The sequence below is a fragment of the Protobothrops mucrosquamatus genome, unplaced genomic scaffold, assembly GCF_001527695.2.
Source record: "Protobothrops mucrosquamatus isolate PMUCROS unplaced genomic scaffold, P.Mucros_1.0 scaffold1044, whole genome shotgun sequence".
NCBI lineage: Eukaryota > Metazoa > Chordata > Lepidosauria > Squamata > Viperidae > Protobothrops > Protobothrops mucrosquamatus.
Window position 1 is genome coordinate 320,704 of NW_015387276.1, and position 16,793 is coordinate 337,496.

At 40.5% G+C, this 16,793-nt stretch overlaps 1 protein-coding gene across 1 annotated transcript in view; it reads left to right on the plus strand.

Annotated features, from left to right (window-relative positions):
* Positions 1 to 12,453, plus strand: part of SMOC1 (SPARC related modular calcium binding 1) — a 61,601-nt gene extending 49,148 nt beyond the window's left edge. Inside the window, exons 8-13 of the mRNA XM_015820033.2 lie at positions 637 to 829; positions 4,447 to 4,529; positions 6,258 to 6,363; positions 10,324 to 10,571; positions 11,857 to 11,907; positions 12,333 to 12,453. Coding sequence (XP_015675519.1) covers positions 637 to 829; positions 4,447 to 4,529; positions 6,258 to 6,363; positions 10,324 to 10,571; positions 11,857 to 11,907; positions 12,333 to 12,349 — 698 coding nt within the window. The 3' untranslated portion in view covers positions 12,350 to 12,453. The remainder of the gene's footprint in view (positions 1 to 636; positions 830 to 4,446; positions 4,530 to 6,257; positions 6,364 to 10,323; positions 10,572 to 11,856; positions 11,908 to 12,332) is intronic.
* The last annotated feature ends 4,340 nt before the right edge of the window (positions 12,454 to 16,793 follow it).

The following is a 16,793-nucleotide window of genomic DNA, read 5'->3' on the forward strand; positions in this document are numbered from 1 at the left end:
TGTTTTTAAGAAGAGGAGATGATCGGCTAGTACCCCTAAACTGCATCCGAGGTGGTGGAAAAGAAGGTGATGGGATGTGTAGGATAGTTGGGAAGGTGGAAAGAGGAGAGGTAGTGGTCAAGAGGGGGAGGAAGGAAGAGGGAAGTAGGTAGGAAGGTGGAGGGAGTGTGGATGCAGGGGGGGGAACGCCGATTATTTCAGAATAGGCTTTTTATGTGCTTGTTTTTCTAATGAAATGCACCGTATTTGTATTATTTGTTCATATTTTATTTGAAAAAAATAATAAAAAATTTTAATAAAAAAAAACAAAAAAAACACACGAGTGAATAGAAACCCAAGCAAACTATTGAAGGGCTGCTCAATTTGCGTTCTCTCTATTTCAATAAGTGAACAGCAGGGCTTCCTTTGACATGAAAGATGCAAGTTACAATCAAGGAAGCAGCTGTTAAACAAGCTATAGGCCTGGTTCAAGTTAAATCTAAACCAGTCGAGCTGCGTTATGATTTACAGTAATGTGATATGTGAACCAGGCGGGGGTCCGTTTTGTTTTGCTTTGTTTTTAAGGTGGGAGGCTGATAAGATGGGAGCTCCTGTAAAACTTCCAGAATAGCCCTGAATTCATGATTTCTTTTTCAGAGAAAATTAATTCATGTGACCAAGAAAGGCAGAGTGCACTTGAGGAAGCCAAGCAGAATCCGCGTGAAGGAATTGTTATCCCTGAATGTGCCCCTGGAGGACTGTACAAACCGGTGCAGTGTCATCAGTCCACTGGCTATTGCTGGTGTGTTCTGGTAGACACAGGTCGCCCCCTACCTGGCACTTCCACCCGGTAAGAACAATTGGCTTCCAATTTCACCTTTAGACGAAATCAGTCACAGCATGGAGGTGGAATGGGCTTGGAGGAAGCAATCGCTAAAGAGGATTTACATCAGGGGTGGATAACCTTTTTCAACCTACAGTCCGATGAAATGTAGCGTCCCTCTATAAGTATGAAAAAGATAAAACAATTTGTTTGTGTCTGAAATGAGCGTATAAATGCTTAATGTCATGAGTGATTAAATTTGCTAGCTTCAAAATTATAATTATTTTGCTTAATTCCAGCCAGGTGTCAATCTATAACATAAAATTCGTTAAATGATTGTTGATATTTTATTAAAATTATGACTTTGTTTAAATTTCCTATTAATTGGGAAACAAATATTAGATTGAAGCCCTATATAATTCTTTTGAGTTTAGATAATCCAAACTTGCAAATAACTGATTAATACATGGAGTTTGACTTTTATTTATTTTCCTGGGATCTTTTGTTGGAATACCCTGGCCCATATTTACTGCGCCCTAGTAAAAGAATCCTTTTAGAATAGAATAACAGAGTTGGAAGGAATCGTGAAGGTCATCTAGTCCAACCCCCTGCTCAAGGGAGGAGACCCTATACAATTTCTGACAAGTGGCTGTCCAGTCTCTTCTTGAAAGTCTCCAGTGATGAAGCACCCACAACTTCTGACGGCAAACTGTTCCATTGGTTGATTGTTCTCACTGTCAGAAAATTTCTCTTTATTTCTAGGTTGAATCTCTCCTTGATCAGTTTATCTGTCCCTACATTCTCTTTGTGGCTTTCAGAGGCTTGATAGTAACAGTAAGATTTTTTTTACAGAGACATCTTAAAGTTTTAATATTGTAGTACAGGTAATCCTTGCTTACCAAACAATTATTCAATGACCGTTCTAAGTTGCAGTAGCACTGAATGAGTGGTACTTATGCTTGGTCAGAAGATTGTTATTCAGGCACTTATCAACTGACAGTCACAGGACAGTTGTAGTGCCCCACGGCGATTGCTATTTGCGATTTCCTGTCTTGGCTTCCAACCAGCAAAGTCAATGGAGAAACTGACAGGGAAGGTCACAAGTAAATCTCCCTGGCTTTCCTGTCCTCATACAGCAGGGTACCCTCCTTTCCTGACCTCCCTGGACTCACACTTGGCCGGCACCAGGCCCGCCCCCACCGCCCCTCCTCGTACCACTACTTTCCTTATCTGGGACTCCCACTGTTTCCCACTTAATATCTCACATGTCTTAGGGATTGTCATCATGAAGCAATGGGAGCATCAGACACCACTCTTTACAATTGCATCGCTTAGCGATAGCAATCCCGATCTCAATTGCTTTTGTAAACTGAGGAGTACTTTTCTTTTACCTACAATTAGCTTTTGGTTACATTTTATCTCTTAACATGTTTCAATATTATTATTGAAATGGGTATAATTTTTCTTGATCGCATTTTTTGCTGGTCTATGACCAAAATAAAGATTCAATTGACACCGCATGAATAATAATAATAAAAATTCTTTGTTACTTTTGCTATTTTTAATTAAACCCTCAAGGCTTCTTATAACATATAATAAAGTATAAAACATAGATACAATTAAAATGAAGATTTAAATAAAATTATTATTGTTAAACTCTGATAATGATTACTGGGAAAGGTAGCTTTTGATAGGTATTTTATTGAGAGACAGCAGAGTTGAATGAACTAACCCGGGAAGAGCATTTGATACTCTGGGAGTCACAGAAATAAAAAAGGCCCTCTCCCATGTGCCGAATAACTGTGCTAATCTTCAGAAGGACCTCTCCTGTTGATTTGGGTACATTCTTTGTGGGAGAGATGGTCCCTCAGATAAGGAATCCAAACTGTTTAGAGCCACCTCATCTGATAGGCAGCTGGTAGCCAGGGTAGATATCTCATGTTGTTGTATGCGATTCCTGCGTCTTGTTGTGATCAGCAGCCTAGTTATTGCATTTTGTACTAATTGTAATTTCCAGCCCTTTGTAAGAAATATTCCCATATCAGTAGTGGATCTCCATGCAACTGGCTCAAGAAGAGTAGCAGTTGGCACTAGTGGCAATTGTGCAAACATCCTCCTCATCACTCCAACCACCAGCGAGTACAGTGACAGATGGGTTCATAGAGTATCCCAAACTCTGAAGTCCTTTTTCTGAGGCAGGTGCCTCCTTATCCCAAACAGGCTTCCCTTCAATCTTCAGATGTACTTATTAACAGTGCCTCCATCATATCTGAATTAAATTTCAACTTGTTCTCCCTCATCTAAGCCCATTTAGGAAATATCCAAATTCATCAGGCATTTGGAGGCAGGCCATTTTATCTGATCTTCTATGTCTTCTGAGGTCTATAGCAGCCAACAGTTTTAAAATGATCTCCATATGATAACAGTTACAGAAAGAACCTTCCCTTTTGTTCCACAGGTCTAGTCCAGGGGTCTTCAAACTTGGCACTTTTATGACTTCTGGACTTCAACTCCCAGAATTCCTCAGCCAGGCACGTTGGCTGAGAAATTCTTGGAGTTGAAGTCCACAAGTCATAAAAGAGCCAAGGTTCCCTACCCCTGGCCTAGTCCTTTGAGTGCTCTGCTGTATATGTGAGGCAAGATATCAATTGGAAGAAATCCATCGTGGCAGCATGAAATCCTGAGCCACTTCTGACATGACAACCTCAGCATGGAAATTAAATTCCTCAAGACATAATATTTAGGACAGTCCTCTACTGTGGCAAAGATTGTCCCAACCAGTTCAGGAAGAAAGAGTTTCTTTAATAGGGTGGACAGTGCAATAACAGTATTTCCCAGTGTGATGGTCAACCTAATACAACAGCCAACCAGAAGCCTGGCAGCTTCTGGTCAATAAGAAGAATTTTTAATAGACAGAAGTACGAGAGAGAGGAGTTGGATCGCAGGGAGACTATTTATATTTAGTCTCCCCACCCCAAATCCAACTCCTAGATTTGATTACTTTTTACACTTTCAGAATCCCAATCTGCGTTTCCAAATAAAATCATGTGATATAGCAGTGATGGTGAACTTTTTAGAGACCGAGTGCCCACAAACTGCCCCACCCTCCACCTGCCCCCGAACCCCCCACTCTGCTCCTGCCCCACCTGCCTGCAGGGCCACCCACCGCCTCCACGGCCCGCCATAGATCGCCCACGTGGCCCAGCAGTGCCATGGTGGCCACACCCTCCGCCCACGCCCTGCAGCATCATCTGCGTGTGACGGGGCGTGAGGGCAGAGTCTTGTCCCCACAGCCCAGCTGCCATGTCCTTGGCTGCGCTGCTCCATGCGGGCTGTGTCCAGGGGCGAATCTCCTTGGGGGGGCTGCTAGTGAGGGGGCCATGAGGGGGAGGCAGGGCTGGGGCAACGGCACGTGTGCCCACAGAGAGGGCTCTGAGTGCCGCCTCTGGCATGTGTGCCATAGGTTCATCACCCCTGTGCTATAGTATTGTTTTGAAAGGAATAATATAGAAAATAAAAAATGATTTTTTTCGAGTCCCTGCTGTGTCTTGTATTTCCACAGGAGTTGGAGAATATGAAAGTTATTGTCACACATGCCTTAAGAATGTGCTGGTTTTTTTTATATATATATTTCCATTCTTTAGATATGAGACCCCTGTATGTGAAAGTGGTGCTCGATCCAGAAGTCCAGAAATTGACGATCCTTTCAAAGACCGAGAACTTCCAGGTAAAAATGAAGGAATAATAAAAGTGGTAAGGGTGTGAAGGGTCCCACCCATTGGCTGGATATAATTAGCCAGTGGACTATAGAGTTTTGTTTTGATGTTAAATCTTATATTTATACGATCACTTCACATCATATAATGTCAATAATGGTGACGACAATGACAAAATGTATGGAAAGAGGTCATTCCCATCCCCACTAAAATTAATTTGGGCTTGAACAGTTTCTTTTCCTGTCCTATTTTTTAGTTCTTTCCCATCAATTTGGTTTGACTCATGCATTCAAGGAATTTTTGTACAAACGTTGATTAAGTGTGAGGAATGTAGAAGGCATTCATAACGATGGAATAATTGTTCAGGGTTTTCTCTAGCGTGGGCAGTTGCTCATTTACATTCCTTCATTATTGCACAATGATCATGGTGGAACTGTAACATCCCGTTTTTTGTGTAGTGCTGGTAGTCCTCGACTTACGACCACAATTGAGTCCAAAATGTATGTTGTTAATTGAGACATTTGTTAAAGTGTGTTTTGCCCCATTTTACGACTTTTCTTGCCACAGTTGTTAAGTGAATCACTGCAGCTGTTAAATTAGTAACCCGGTTGTTAAGTGAATCTGGTTTCCCCATTGACTTTGCTCATTAGAAGATCGCAAAAGGGGATCATGTGACCCAGGGAAGTTGCAACTGTGATAAACGTGAGCCAGTTGACAAGATCTGAATGCAAATCACGTGACCATGGGGGATGCTGCAATGGTCATCAGTGTGAAAAATGGTCATAAGTCACTTTTTTCAGTGCTGTTGTAACTTTGAACGGTCACTAAGTGAACTGCTGTAAGTCGAGGACTTCCTGTACTGGCAGTATATAATTTAGTCACGTGCTAATGACACTCCATATTTCAAAGCTGTAGAAATTTCCAATATAGCTATACCAGGGGTAGGCAACCTTGGCTCTTTTATGACTCGTGGACTTCAACTCCCAGAATTCCTGAGCCAGCATGGCTCAGCTTGGAAACCTCTCCCTTTCCCCTCAGCATGGCTGGCTCAGGAATTCTGGGAGTTGAAGTCCAAGAGTCATAAAAGAGCCAAGGTTGCCTACCCCTGAGCTATACTGTATGTTCCTGCCAGTCGAAGCTTCATTGTGTGGACCCTCTGATTGTATTTCAATGAAAAGTAAGGAGATAATTGCATTATGATTTAAAACAGCTTTTCCCAACTAGTCAGCCTCCAGCTCTGTTGGGATTGTTACTATCCATGCTGTTTGAGACTTCTGGGACTTCCCAAGAGGTTAGGAAAAGTTAATTTAAATTTCTTCGTTAAGGATTGAAATCTATAAACTCCAGTGATTGTGCGTGATTGACTTTTCAGTGTCCATGACACCCCCCTTGCTCTTTTTTTAAAATTCTTATTGGGAGATTTAATGTATATTAACATGAAATACCCACAGTATGCATTTATGCAACTATGTTATAATTCCACCGGAACAACCAAAAGCATTTTTCTTAGAGAAATCAATCTTTGCCTCCTTCTTACTGGGTACAGCTCCATGAGATGCACATTTATTGTGGAAGAAGAAAATGCCTGTTGCTATTGAAGAACCAGTTGAGATTTCAACCTACTGAAAATATTTCATCAGAACTGTCTGAAACATAACATGGCAACAGTATAGACATGGAAAAAAGAAATCCGTTTTGTCTTCTGGTTTTTTTTTAAACAAAGTTGCTCTCCTTTCCAGGTTGCCCAGAAGGAAAAAAAGTAGAATTTATTACCAGTTTACTGGATGCTCTCACCACAGATATGGTACAGGCTATTAACTCAGCAGCACCTGCCGGAGGTGGAAGGTGAGTTTGGAAGCATTCAGGTGAAATAGAAATGAGACACCCAAAAACCTGTGTCTAGCCTGGACAATAACACAATTGCAGGAGGATGATACAAAGTAGAAACCTATGCTCTATGTACTGTCTTAGGAAAATCAAAGAGGCTTCCTCATATACAGGTAGTCCTTGATTTATGTTCACAATTCGGACTGAAATTTCCATTGTAAGTTGTTATGATGAAAACCACAACCTGACGGGACCGGATCTTTTTAAGATCATAAATTGAATCATTATGGTTATAACTTGAGTCACACAATTGGAAACCAATGAAAAAACAACTACCACAAATTGTGATAATGTGACTACGGGATACTGTTTGTAAATACAAGCTGCTTCCAAATATCCAGATTGTGATCACATAAGCATGGGGGAAGGACAATAGTCATAAATTTGAATTTAGGTCATAACTGACTTTTTTTGGAGGCTGTCACTAATTTGAATCACTATTACATAAATGATTGTAAGTCAAGGACTACCTGTATGTTTCCAAGTATCACTTCCCATTTTCATTATGAAAGAGATAAGCTCTTGCTTTTTGCTCTTGAGACACAAACAGTTACGGTTTGTACAATTCATACTGTATATAAAATGGGTCTCTTCTCTACAAAGGAGAACAAGTGAACCTTCTTCCATTTTACCTCACAGTTTTTCCTGCTTGGGTCACGTCTGCTACTGAAGTCAAGCAGAAGCAATGCAGTACAAAGAGTTCAGGAAAAGGAAGATTCCCCCCCCATTCCCTCAGTTTTTGGTGGATTTATGCTCCTGAACTATTCCTATATTTTATTCTTATGACCTTTAGTCTGAATCTCTGATGTCATTTAAAATATGGATGTACATGACTTATCTTTGGGGATTTTGGTTCTTCAGTAAAAATCTGTTCTGTTCTCAGTTGACTCACTAGTCAATATAACCTGGTTTACGCTTGCATAGCTATATGCCATCCAGTTGCTTCCACATGCTTAAATTAACATTAAGATACCTTCACAAGTTCTTCACATTCATATACATTTTTATTTGTTCTCACTGACTTTATCTCTCTGTGTTTGGTATTCACAACTCTATTCATGTGTAAGCTATTCTTTTCCTACATTTTTCATTTATGTCTAATATTCCATATTTTATTTTATTTTATTTTTGCAAATGGTGAGAACAGCCATTTCATTGACTTTGGAAAGGCCACTAAAAACTTAAAAGAACAATAGTAAAGAAAAGCCTAACAGCAAAGATGCTGCAGATTGCTGGCAGTTCTTGAAGAGAAGAATAGTTTTCTTCTCAACAAGCCATCATTGAACCTGCCATGTTGGACAATTTTTGTCCTGTTTCCAACCTCCCCTTTTTGTGATTTTACCACAACTACATAGGATTCTGGAAGAAGTGATTCTCTAGGCCTCTTTCAGTCAGGGTCCACACTGGAATATGGGACCAAAATAGCATTGATTATACTCTTGGATGGTCTGTGGTGGGGGCAGGATGGAGGTGGAGTGTCCAACCTGCCTCTTCAAGAGCTGTGGTGGCACAGTGGTTAGAATGCAGCATTGCAGGCTAACTCTGCTGACTGCCAGGAGTTTGATCCATACCAGCTCAAGGTTGACTCGGTCTTCCATCCTTCCAAGGTTGGTAAAATTGTTAGGGGCAAAATGCTGACTCTGTAAATCCCTTAGTGCTGTAAAGCACTATGAAGCAGTATATAAGTCTAAGTGCTATTGCTATTGCTATTCTTGATGTCTCAGGGGTTTTCAATACCCGTTGACCATGGTATCCTTCTGGACTGGATCTTAGGAGGTAGGAAGGGGCAGCTTTGTGGTGTGCTTCCTCCAGGGTCATTTCCAACTGCTGTTGATAGGGGAAAAGAGGTCTACCTTGTAGTCTTGGAATTTTGGGGTGCTCCAAAGCTTGATGCTCTGGGCATTGTGAGTATGCCTTAAAGGTGCTAGCTGAGAAGGAAAATTGGGAGTAGGCACTGTTCAGTCACCACTCCTGTGTGGTAAATCAAATATAGGTAGTGCTTAATGCACAACTATTCAATTAACGATTGTTCAGAATTAGTGACTTAATTAGAAACACTGCAGCATCCTCTCGGTCACGGGATCAGAATTTGGGCACCTGGCAGCCACCATGTATTTTATAACAATTGCAGCATCCCAGGGTCATGTAATTGCCCAGATGGCTTCCAACAAGCAAGGTCAATGGGGGGTGGGTGGGTGGAGGGGGAATCAGGATTTACTTAATGATTACAGGATTCACTTAATAGCTGCAGTGATTTGCCTAACAACCATGGTCATAAAACTGGATACAATTCACTTAACCACTGTCTTGCTTAGCACCAGAAATTCTGGTCCAAATTGTGGTTGTAAGTGGAGAACTACCTGTATGTGTTCTGAAGCTGTCTCTTATCAGTGAGAGGGGCAGCATATGAATTTGATAAATAACATAATACATAATAATGTGAGAAAATAGAATTGGCACCAATAATACCCATTTCTTCTCCTTTTATTTTATTACCGATGGAGGGCACCAATTGAAAAGAAGTGGGTGGGGGGAAATGGCTCTTTAGCCCATCCCCAAGTTAAAATTTCCCCAATGGATCAAGACCATTTTCCTCTAAGCCTATTGGATCCCGGAAGGCCAGGATCACTCTCAAAGGGGAAAAACACCCCTCTGAATGAAGCTCTTGATAGCATTAAAGTGTGTGTGTGTGTGTGTCTGTGCACAATATTTCAAATCTATACATGGCACTGATTATGTTATATCTTAATCTTTGTTCATGAACAATATGTATTAGACAGAGAAATGATGTCTAGGTTCATGCATCTATTCTATTTGGAATCTTGCTGGATCTGAATTGTATAGCTTGTAAGCGAAACAACTCTCGTGTGCTAGTTGTTTTTTCTTTCTACATTTGGGTTACATTGAACCACGATGTTAACCTTCAATTAATCTCGCAGAAGACAAGATTACAAATGATGCTGATTAACACAGACTTTGTGTGTTTATGTGTGCAAATCTCTTTCTGTTCCACTGTTTTCTTGCATGGCCTTCACTCAACTTACCGCTCACAAAACAGGTGTTCACCCAACAACTTGCCGCCTCTTGAAATTCCCATCAGATAGTTTGTTTAAGATAGGTGTTCAGACCGAAGACATCTTTGTGTCCAACATCTTTAAAATGGTTTGCAGAGGAAGCATTTTCACAGATAGTTGGAAGACGATAACAAAGTTCCACTTAGCATTTTCATTTCATTTCAGAATTTTAAAAACACTTTAATGTCCATTATCTCAGAAGTGGGCGTGGGTGGGTGTTTGGTTGGTTGGTTGAATTAGGAGCTGCTTAGATTTGTATCTTTTTCAGTCTTTTGTGGTCATGCAAGGCTTCCCTAAACATCTCTGGAAGAAAGAGGTCCAGCTGTCCCTAGAACAGTGGTTCTCAACCTTTTTAATGCCACAACCCCCAACCGGTCGTAAGTCGAGGACTAAACCGGTCGTAAGTCGAGGACTAAACCGGTCGTAAGTCGAGGACTACCCAACCGGTCGTAAGTCGAGGACTTTCCCTGCCCGGGAGCGCCGCGCATGCGTGGTTCCGCCCCCTGCGCCAGCTGAGGCGTAGCTGGCAAGCGGCAGAGACGGAGCAGGCCAACCACCAGCTGGCCCAGCTCAAGGAAGGTAAGGCACGCGCCGGAAAAGGGGAAAAAAATGGCGGACAGCCTTGCTTGGCGACCCCGTGAAATGGTCAATCGACCCCAAATGGGGTCACGACCCATAGGTTGAGAACCGCTGCCCTAGAAGCAGACCTCTGACAGGGTTGATTATAAGGACGGGAGTGTGTTAAGGATCTGGCCACCAGATTTCTGCCTGTGTTTCTATTTTGTATGTATCTGTGAGTGTGAGAGAAAAACATCTGGCCTGATACCATTATGCGTCTCCCAAGGTTCTCTGAGCCTGATCCCAGCCATACCCTGGAAGAGCGGGTGGTACATTGGTACTTCAGTCAGCTGGACAGCAATAACAGCAGCGACATCAACAAAAGGGAGATGAAACCCTTCAAGCGCTACCTGAAGAAGAAAGCCAAGCCCAAGAAATGTTCACGACGCTTCACTGACTACTGTGATCTCAACAAAGACAAGTCCATCTCGCTACAGGAATTGAAAGGCTGTTTGGGGGTCAGGAAGGAAGAAGGTTGGTGTGTCTTTTATGGAGTAGGGTGAACTAACAACTGGCTTTAGAATTCCGGCTGATTTGCTTTATTGTCCAAGTCGTTTTGTTTTGGTGGGATTGTGGCTTTTTTCTTGGGTGGGTGGGGGGAGGGGACAGTCGTTTCAAGGGAAGAAAAGGGCCAAGCAGCTGGTAATCTTGGTCATTTGGAGACAGGTTCTACTTCTTTGGTTAAGTGCAGATTTCCCTTGAAATAGTTCCATTAAAAAAAAAAAGTTATTATGCCTCGTAATGTCTTTCAAGAGAGGCAGTTTGGTGTAGTGATTAAGGCATCAGGCTAGAAGCCAGGAGATGGTACGTTTTAGGCCCACCTGAGGTACAATGCCAGGTGGGTAACCTTGGGCCAGTCACTCTGAGTCTTAGGAAGAAAGCAAAGCCAAAACCACTTCTAAAAAAGGTTGCCGGGAAGACTTCATGAACCTGCCTAGGCAGTCACCGGGAGTCAAGATTTTTCAGCTGTATAACTGGTTTCGAAATGCTACTGTTTACATTTATTTTTTCTTTTCTCTTTGGATTAAAACCATGATGTGTTAGGGTGAAGATTAAGCAAGCCCCATCCTGAGACACATTGCTAAGTACAGATTCCCTGGGTCTAATAATTCATTTGTACAATCATGGATTTTCTAAATTGCGTGTGTTGTAACCCCTATACCTTCTAGGATGTAATTAAAGATCAGTCTTTATACAGCACTGGGTCCTGTGCAATTATTTACTTGCAGCTCAGCCCATCTGTAGAAAGACTCTCTAGTGGCAATTTTCTTGCTCTCCCTGCCTCAATCTACCCTTAGCCTGGAGACATGCCACCTTGGGGGGAAAAAAATGAAACAAAATCCTTTATTAATACGAAAGGATATGTCCTATATTCAGAATTGCCCAGCTGTTTCCATTTTATTTTTCTGCAGATATTAATGAGTTTATTGCCCAGGAGAAGCCACTGAGTTCCTATTTTGAAGAAATTTAATAATGTTCATTGCTGTTTCTCTGATCTCAGTAAGGTAGATGCTTATCATAAAATAGGCCTTGTGATGTTCTTTGAGTGAATTGCTCATTATATGGATTTACATTTACTACTTTTCTAAAACTAAAGTAACCCAGGCAAGAAATTGGTTTAATGCTCTTTCTAATTCTAATGTGACGTATTTCAGGTATCATTGGCAGATTAGTCTTTGTATCTTCTTAAAGTGTAAAGCAATCACAGAACCAATATCTCAAGAGTTAACAGACAAAAGAATATTCTTTATATTTGCAGGTAGCATTGGCAGCTTCCCTCATGGAAAAAGGCAAGGAGTTAATCCTTTCGGTAAGTAGTTTTTATTGTTTTGATCGCCTTCCTATCCCATTGTAGATGCAATATTTATTAGTCAAGCTCTCTGCTCATATACCCTAATTGTTTTGGCAGCCTTATTACTTCTAATGAAAGTATCGCCCTCATTAGCTTGTTCAGTGGGAGATGTCTCGTGCCTTCTGGTCAATCCTAACTGCTGGCCTGAACCAGTCCCTGAAGTTTTCTTGATAAGATTTTCTGGACGTGGTTTTCCATTATCTGCTTCCTAGCGCTGAGACACAGTGATTGACCCAGCTGGTTTTGTGCTTAGGCAGGACTAGAACTCACAGTCTCCTGGTTTCTAGCCTGCTGCCTACGCCTAACTTGCTCCCTTAATCAATCTTTTAATAGGATTTAATTGGTTTGTCACCTTTTGTTTTCTTCTCTGTCTACAACTTCAGTAGGACGTCTTGTTTAAGAGGATATGCCATGGATGGATGAATGGAAGGATAGGATGCATGGCCATCTGAAAACATGTGGGACTGGCAACACCCAGTATAGCAGAAGTGACAGTCACAACATTTGCACTTTGTTAAAAAAAAGAAGAAGAAGAAGAAGAGAAAAATTGTCTACATATAATACAGGGTTGGTGGTGTTTTTTTTTAGTAATCTGAAGAAAAGAAGAACAACCATTGAAATTTGGAAAGAAAACTGAACATCTACTTGTGATTTAAATCTTGAGGATTGCTTGGACTTGAAAAAATGTTTAATATACTGTATATAAAATGTAAATTACACAGTGATTTTCTGTTGGTTACAGGATGACTATTTGATTTCTGCCCAGTTTTTTTTCCTTTTTAAGTAAGCCAAAAATGGTTGCACATAGACATTCTTTAGAACCTCATATCTGTGTATTTGGGTGTCATATTTGTCACTTATTTCTTTACCAGGCATTTATAGTGTTTTCTAATGAGCCCTGGTGGCACAGTGGTTAGAGTGCAGTACTACAGGCTACTTCTTTTGACTGCCAGCTGTCAGCAGTTCGACAGTTCAATTCTCACCGGATCAAGGTTGACTCAGCCTTCCATCCTTCCGAGGTCGGTAAAATGAGAACCCAGATTGTTGGGGGCAATATGCTGACTCTGTAAACCGCTTAGAGAGGGGCGTAAAGCACTGTGAAGTGGTATATAAGTCTAAGTGCTATTGCTATTGCTAACACCACCCAGTCTTTGTTAAGTGATGTAAGGTCTGCCTTCATTACTTTCATTATAGAGATTATACTGGATGGTTCTTTATAAAATGTTGTAATTCAGTGATGAGAAAACATCTAAATATGTAATCTAGGGCAGTGGTCCCCAATCCCAGTCCATGGACCGCTAGCAGCCTGCATCCCATTGGGAACTGGGCAACACAAGCATCTGGTGAGCGCATGAAGCTCCATTTGCACAAGTGGCAGGCGTGTGCGCGAAACCATCTCTCCCCCCCTCGCTACCGCTGCTGCCAGTCCTCAGAGCCAGAAAGGTTGGGGATCACTGATCTGGGGAATATTCAAGAAGTGTAAAAGTCAGCAGTATAAAATTATAAATGGGGGTAGGGACTTCATGGCTGTCCAGACATTGTTGGGCATTAATGTACACATATTTAGTCAACATATCCAGTGTTCACAGGCAGAAAAAAATGAGACAAAACCTCTCCCCAGTTCAAGAATCCAAAATAAAGCAGTCACAATATAACTGTCTAACCCTGCCTTGAGCACCACCTATGCACGGAGTCCATCCTGGACTCTTTGTTCCTTGAGTGAACCGTTCCTATTGATAGGAAGTTTCCCCCCCGCACCATTCAGAAGGAATCTCCCTTCAGTTCATTATTCTGGAACAAGAGAGGATTTTGGAATATATTTTGTGTGCAGTGTTCCTAATGTGGTGCCCACCATTGTGAGGACAGACTACTGGGATTAGATGTCCAGTCCAGCAGGAAGCTCACTGCTTATATTCTTAATTTCTTGGTCCTGGCTGTTTTAATGTTTAGGGAAAGCAAGAGTGAATTGCAACAATGGACTTTGGATTGTGGATCTTGAAGGTTTACTATACATAGGATAGGTGGAAGTTTGAAGCTGGGTAAAAACATTCTTTTTAAAATCTGTATTGAATCATTTCACAGGTTTACTGTAAAGTGAATTTTTGTCTTATGGATCGCCAGCACCCTCTTCTGGTTTCTCTGATGTATCACATACAATGAATGTGTCTTCAAACTCTTCTTTGCTACTGTGTTCTTTTTACTTTCTTTTGTTCACAACAATTATCCTGTCTGCAATGAAATTACTTTGCTTGAATATGTAGTGTAAAAAGTCTACTTTGTCCATATGAATGAAGAACAATTTGTAAAGAATGTTGTTAAAAGTATTTTTGTTCACGCGGGTCTTCCTCTCAGTCCTTTATACTTATTGCCAGAGAATCAGAGACCATGCCAAGTTCTTCTGCCACTTTGTCTTACTATTTTGTGAAAATGAATATTGTTTAGTTCTGTCAAAGGCTACAGTGTATCTGATCAGTGGCTCCTTTGGTTTGGTAGTCTTTCATCCAAGGAACTTCTTTTGGATTAGAGCAACGTATAAGTCCCAGTAAATTAATAAAGATACACAAACATTTTAACAACACTGAATCACATAATATTTCCTAAATTCCTCATTAAGATGCATACCCTTTGTATGAGGGTTTTTTGGTTGGATTTAGACCAAAGTCTGCCTCCTCCTCCTTCTTCTGACCCACCAGTAACTGAGCAGTCCTAATGGACAATCACTTAAACATGAGTCAGCAGTGTGCAGCAGCAGCCAAAAAACCTAATACAATCCTTGGTTGTATAAACAGAGGTATAGAATCAAAATCATGTGAAGTATTAGTATCACTTTGGAAATGAAAACATTCAAATAATGCAATGCAATCCAACAAGACAAATAATACAGTTATTTAAGGCAGTACATCTGCAAGTAAATGTATGCAAGTGAAAAGATACACTTTTGTGGAAGAAAAAAATTGAACTTTAGGGGGCACTGTTTACTGTTTACTGTTTAGTTAAGCACGGTTAACTTTCAAGTTACAGTGAAGTAGAAAATGTATGAGAAAGAATGATCTCAAAAGTGCAATTTTCTATTAGGGAGAAAAGCTTGCGGCATATTGTTGCTCTATTCATTGGTGTATTCAATCCTGCTAAACACGATTGGGACAAAGTCCCATTTGAAAATAAGATTTTATTTTGTTGTAGCTTAAAATTTCAGTGTACCCAGATTAAGACTTTGAGGACAAAACAGAACTGAACAGTGTACCAGTGTACCAGTAAGCGAAGCATCACACAGTATTGTGGTTTCCAAACTGGAGCTGCAAAAATCCTGATTATTATGAGGTAACAAGAAAGAACTATGTGTATCTAGTGTCCACTAGGAATTTTATGCACTCTGGTAGCTCAAATTTGGTTGCTCTGATTAGTACTGTCTTTCATGGAATAAGGAGTGCTGTAGTTATTATAAGGCAATCAATTTCAGGTTGAATTCTCATAAGATGTGATATATTGACTTTACCTGTTGGTGCTTAAGATGATCAAATGTGATAAGTTCTGAATGTTACTATGCTATTCCATGGTTAGTTGAAAATTAACTCCACAACATGATAAATTTCAGTTCATGACACTTGATTAGAAAATTTACAATGCAAAAACACATTAAAGCAGGGAGTTTTCAGAAGTCCTAATGAAAGAGCAGGGTTTTTTAAAAACACCTTTAATGGTTGGAGCAGTGGGATGGGGAGGCAAGAATCTATATTTAACTTTTCATTTTACAAAGCTGTCTATTCATATAAATTGGGCATGACATTTTAAATTATATGTGAGACATTCTGACAGCATACTTAAGTCTTATTTTTTAAAAAATAAGACCAAACAGAACATGTTGGAAAAAATCCAGTTAACATACATGACCCTACTATATCAATGTCACTATGATACTACGCAAACCTAGGATGTGTATGGAAAACAGAATGCATAACCTCTGACCAAGTTTGTTATGAATTCTGACTTCTACAAATACAAAGTGGCAGCTACTTCAGACTTTATTGTACTTTATTACAGCAAACAGTGTTTTTGTTAATGGGACATGTACAATTGTGTGCATGGGAAATTGTGGCACATGCAGATGGACTTTTGGCATAGCACATTATGTCAGCAAAGCAGTTGTCACCTACTAGTGCCAAGGTAATTCATTCTCAACTAGTATGTATTTCATGTACAAAAGAGGCAAGAAAGGAGAAATAATAAGAGTTGGGACCATTAACAAAAGATGGTGGGGCATTCAAAAGATTAATGGGAGGATGTATTTGGAGAGTCACATTAGATGGGCTAATCTTCTCAATCTGGGCAGCCTGCCAGAAACATGACTTTAATTCCTTGAGCTGTTAGTAGTTAGCAAAGCAATTGTTGGAAATTCTACAAGATGAAATTCATCCATCTAGAGCAGAGGTGGGGAACAATGGCCCTTTTAGGACTTGTGGACTTCAACTCCCAGAATTCCTGAGCCAGTCCACAAGTCATAAGAGGGCCATCGTTTCCCACCCCGATCTAGAGAATGGCTGATTATCAACCTGATCTGCTTGACCATTGACTTAACAAGATGGAGGAAATGGAATAAAGCTCTGGCTTTTTCTACTTGCTGAATCTTCAAAAGTATTCTTTTTTTTTTGCTTAAAATTAATGTAAAAATAGCTCTTTTCTGTGAACAAGCATTATAAGGTCAGTTCGCTAGCCTGCTCATGCCAACATAAAATATTTTTGTCATTTAAAAAATAAGATATCAGCCCTATTGGATCACTTTGGAAGTAAGCCATCTCAACATGTAAACTGGGAGTTACCTAGATGGGGCCTACTGTCACTCACAA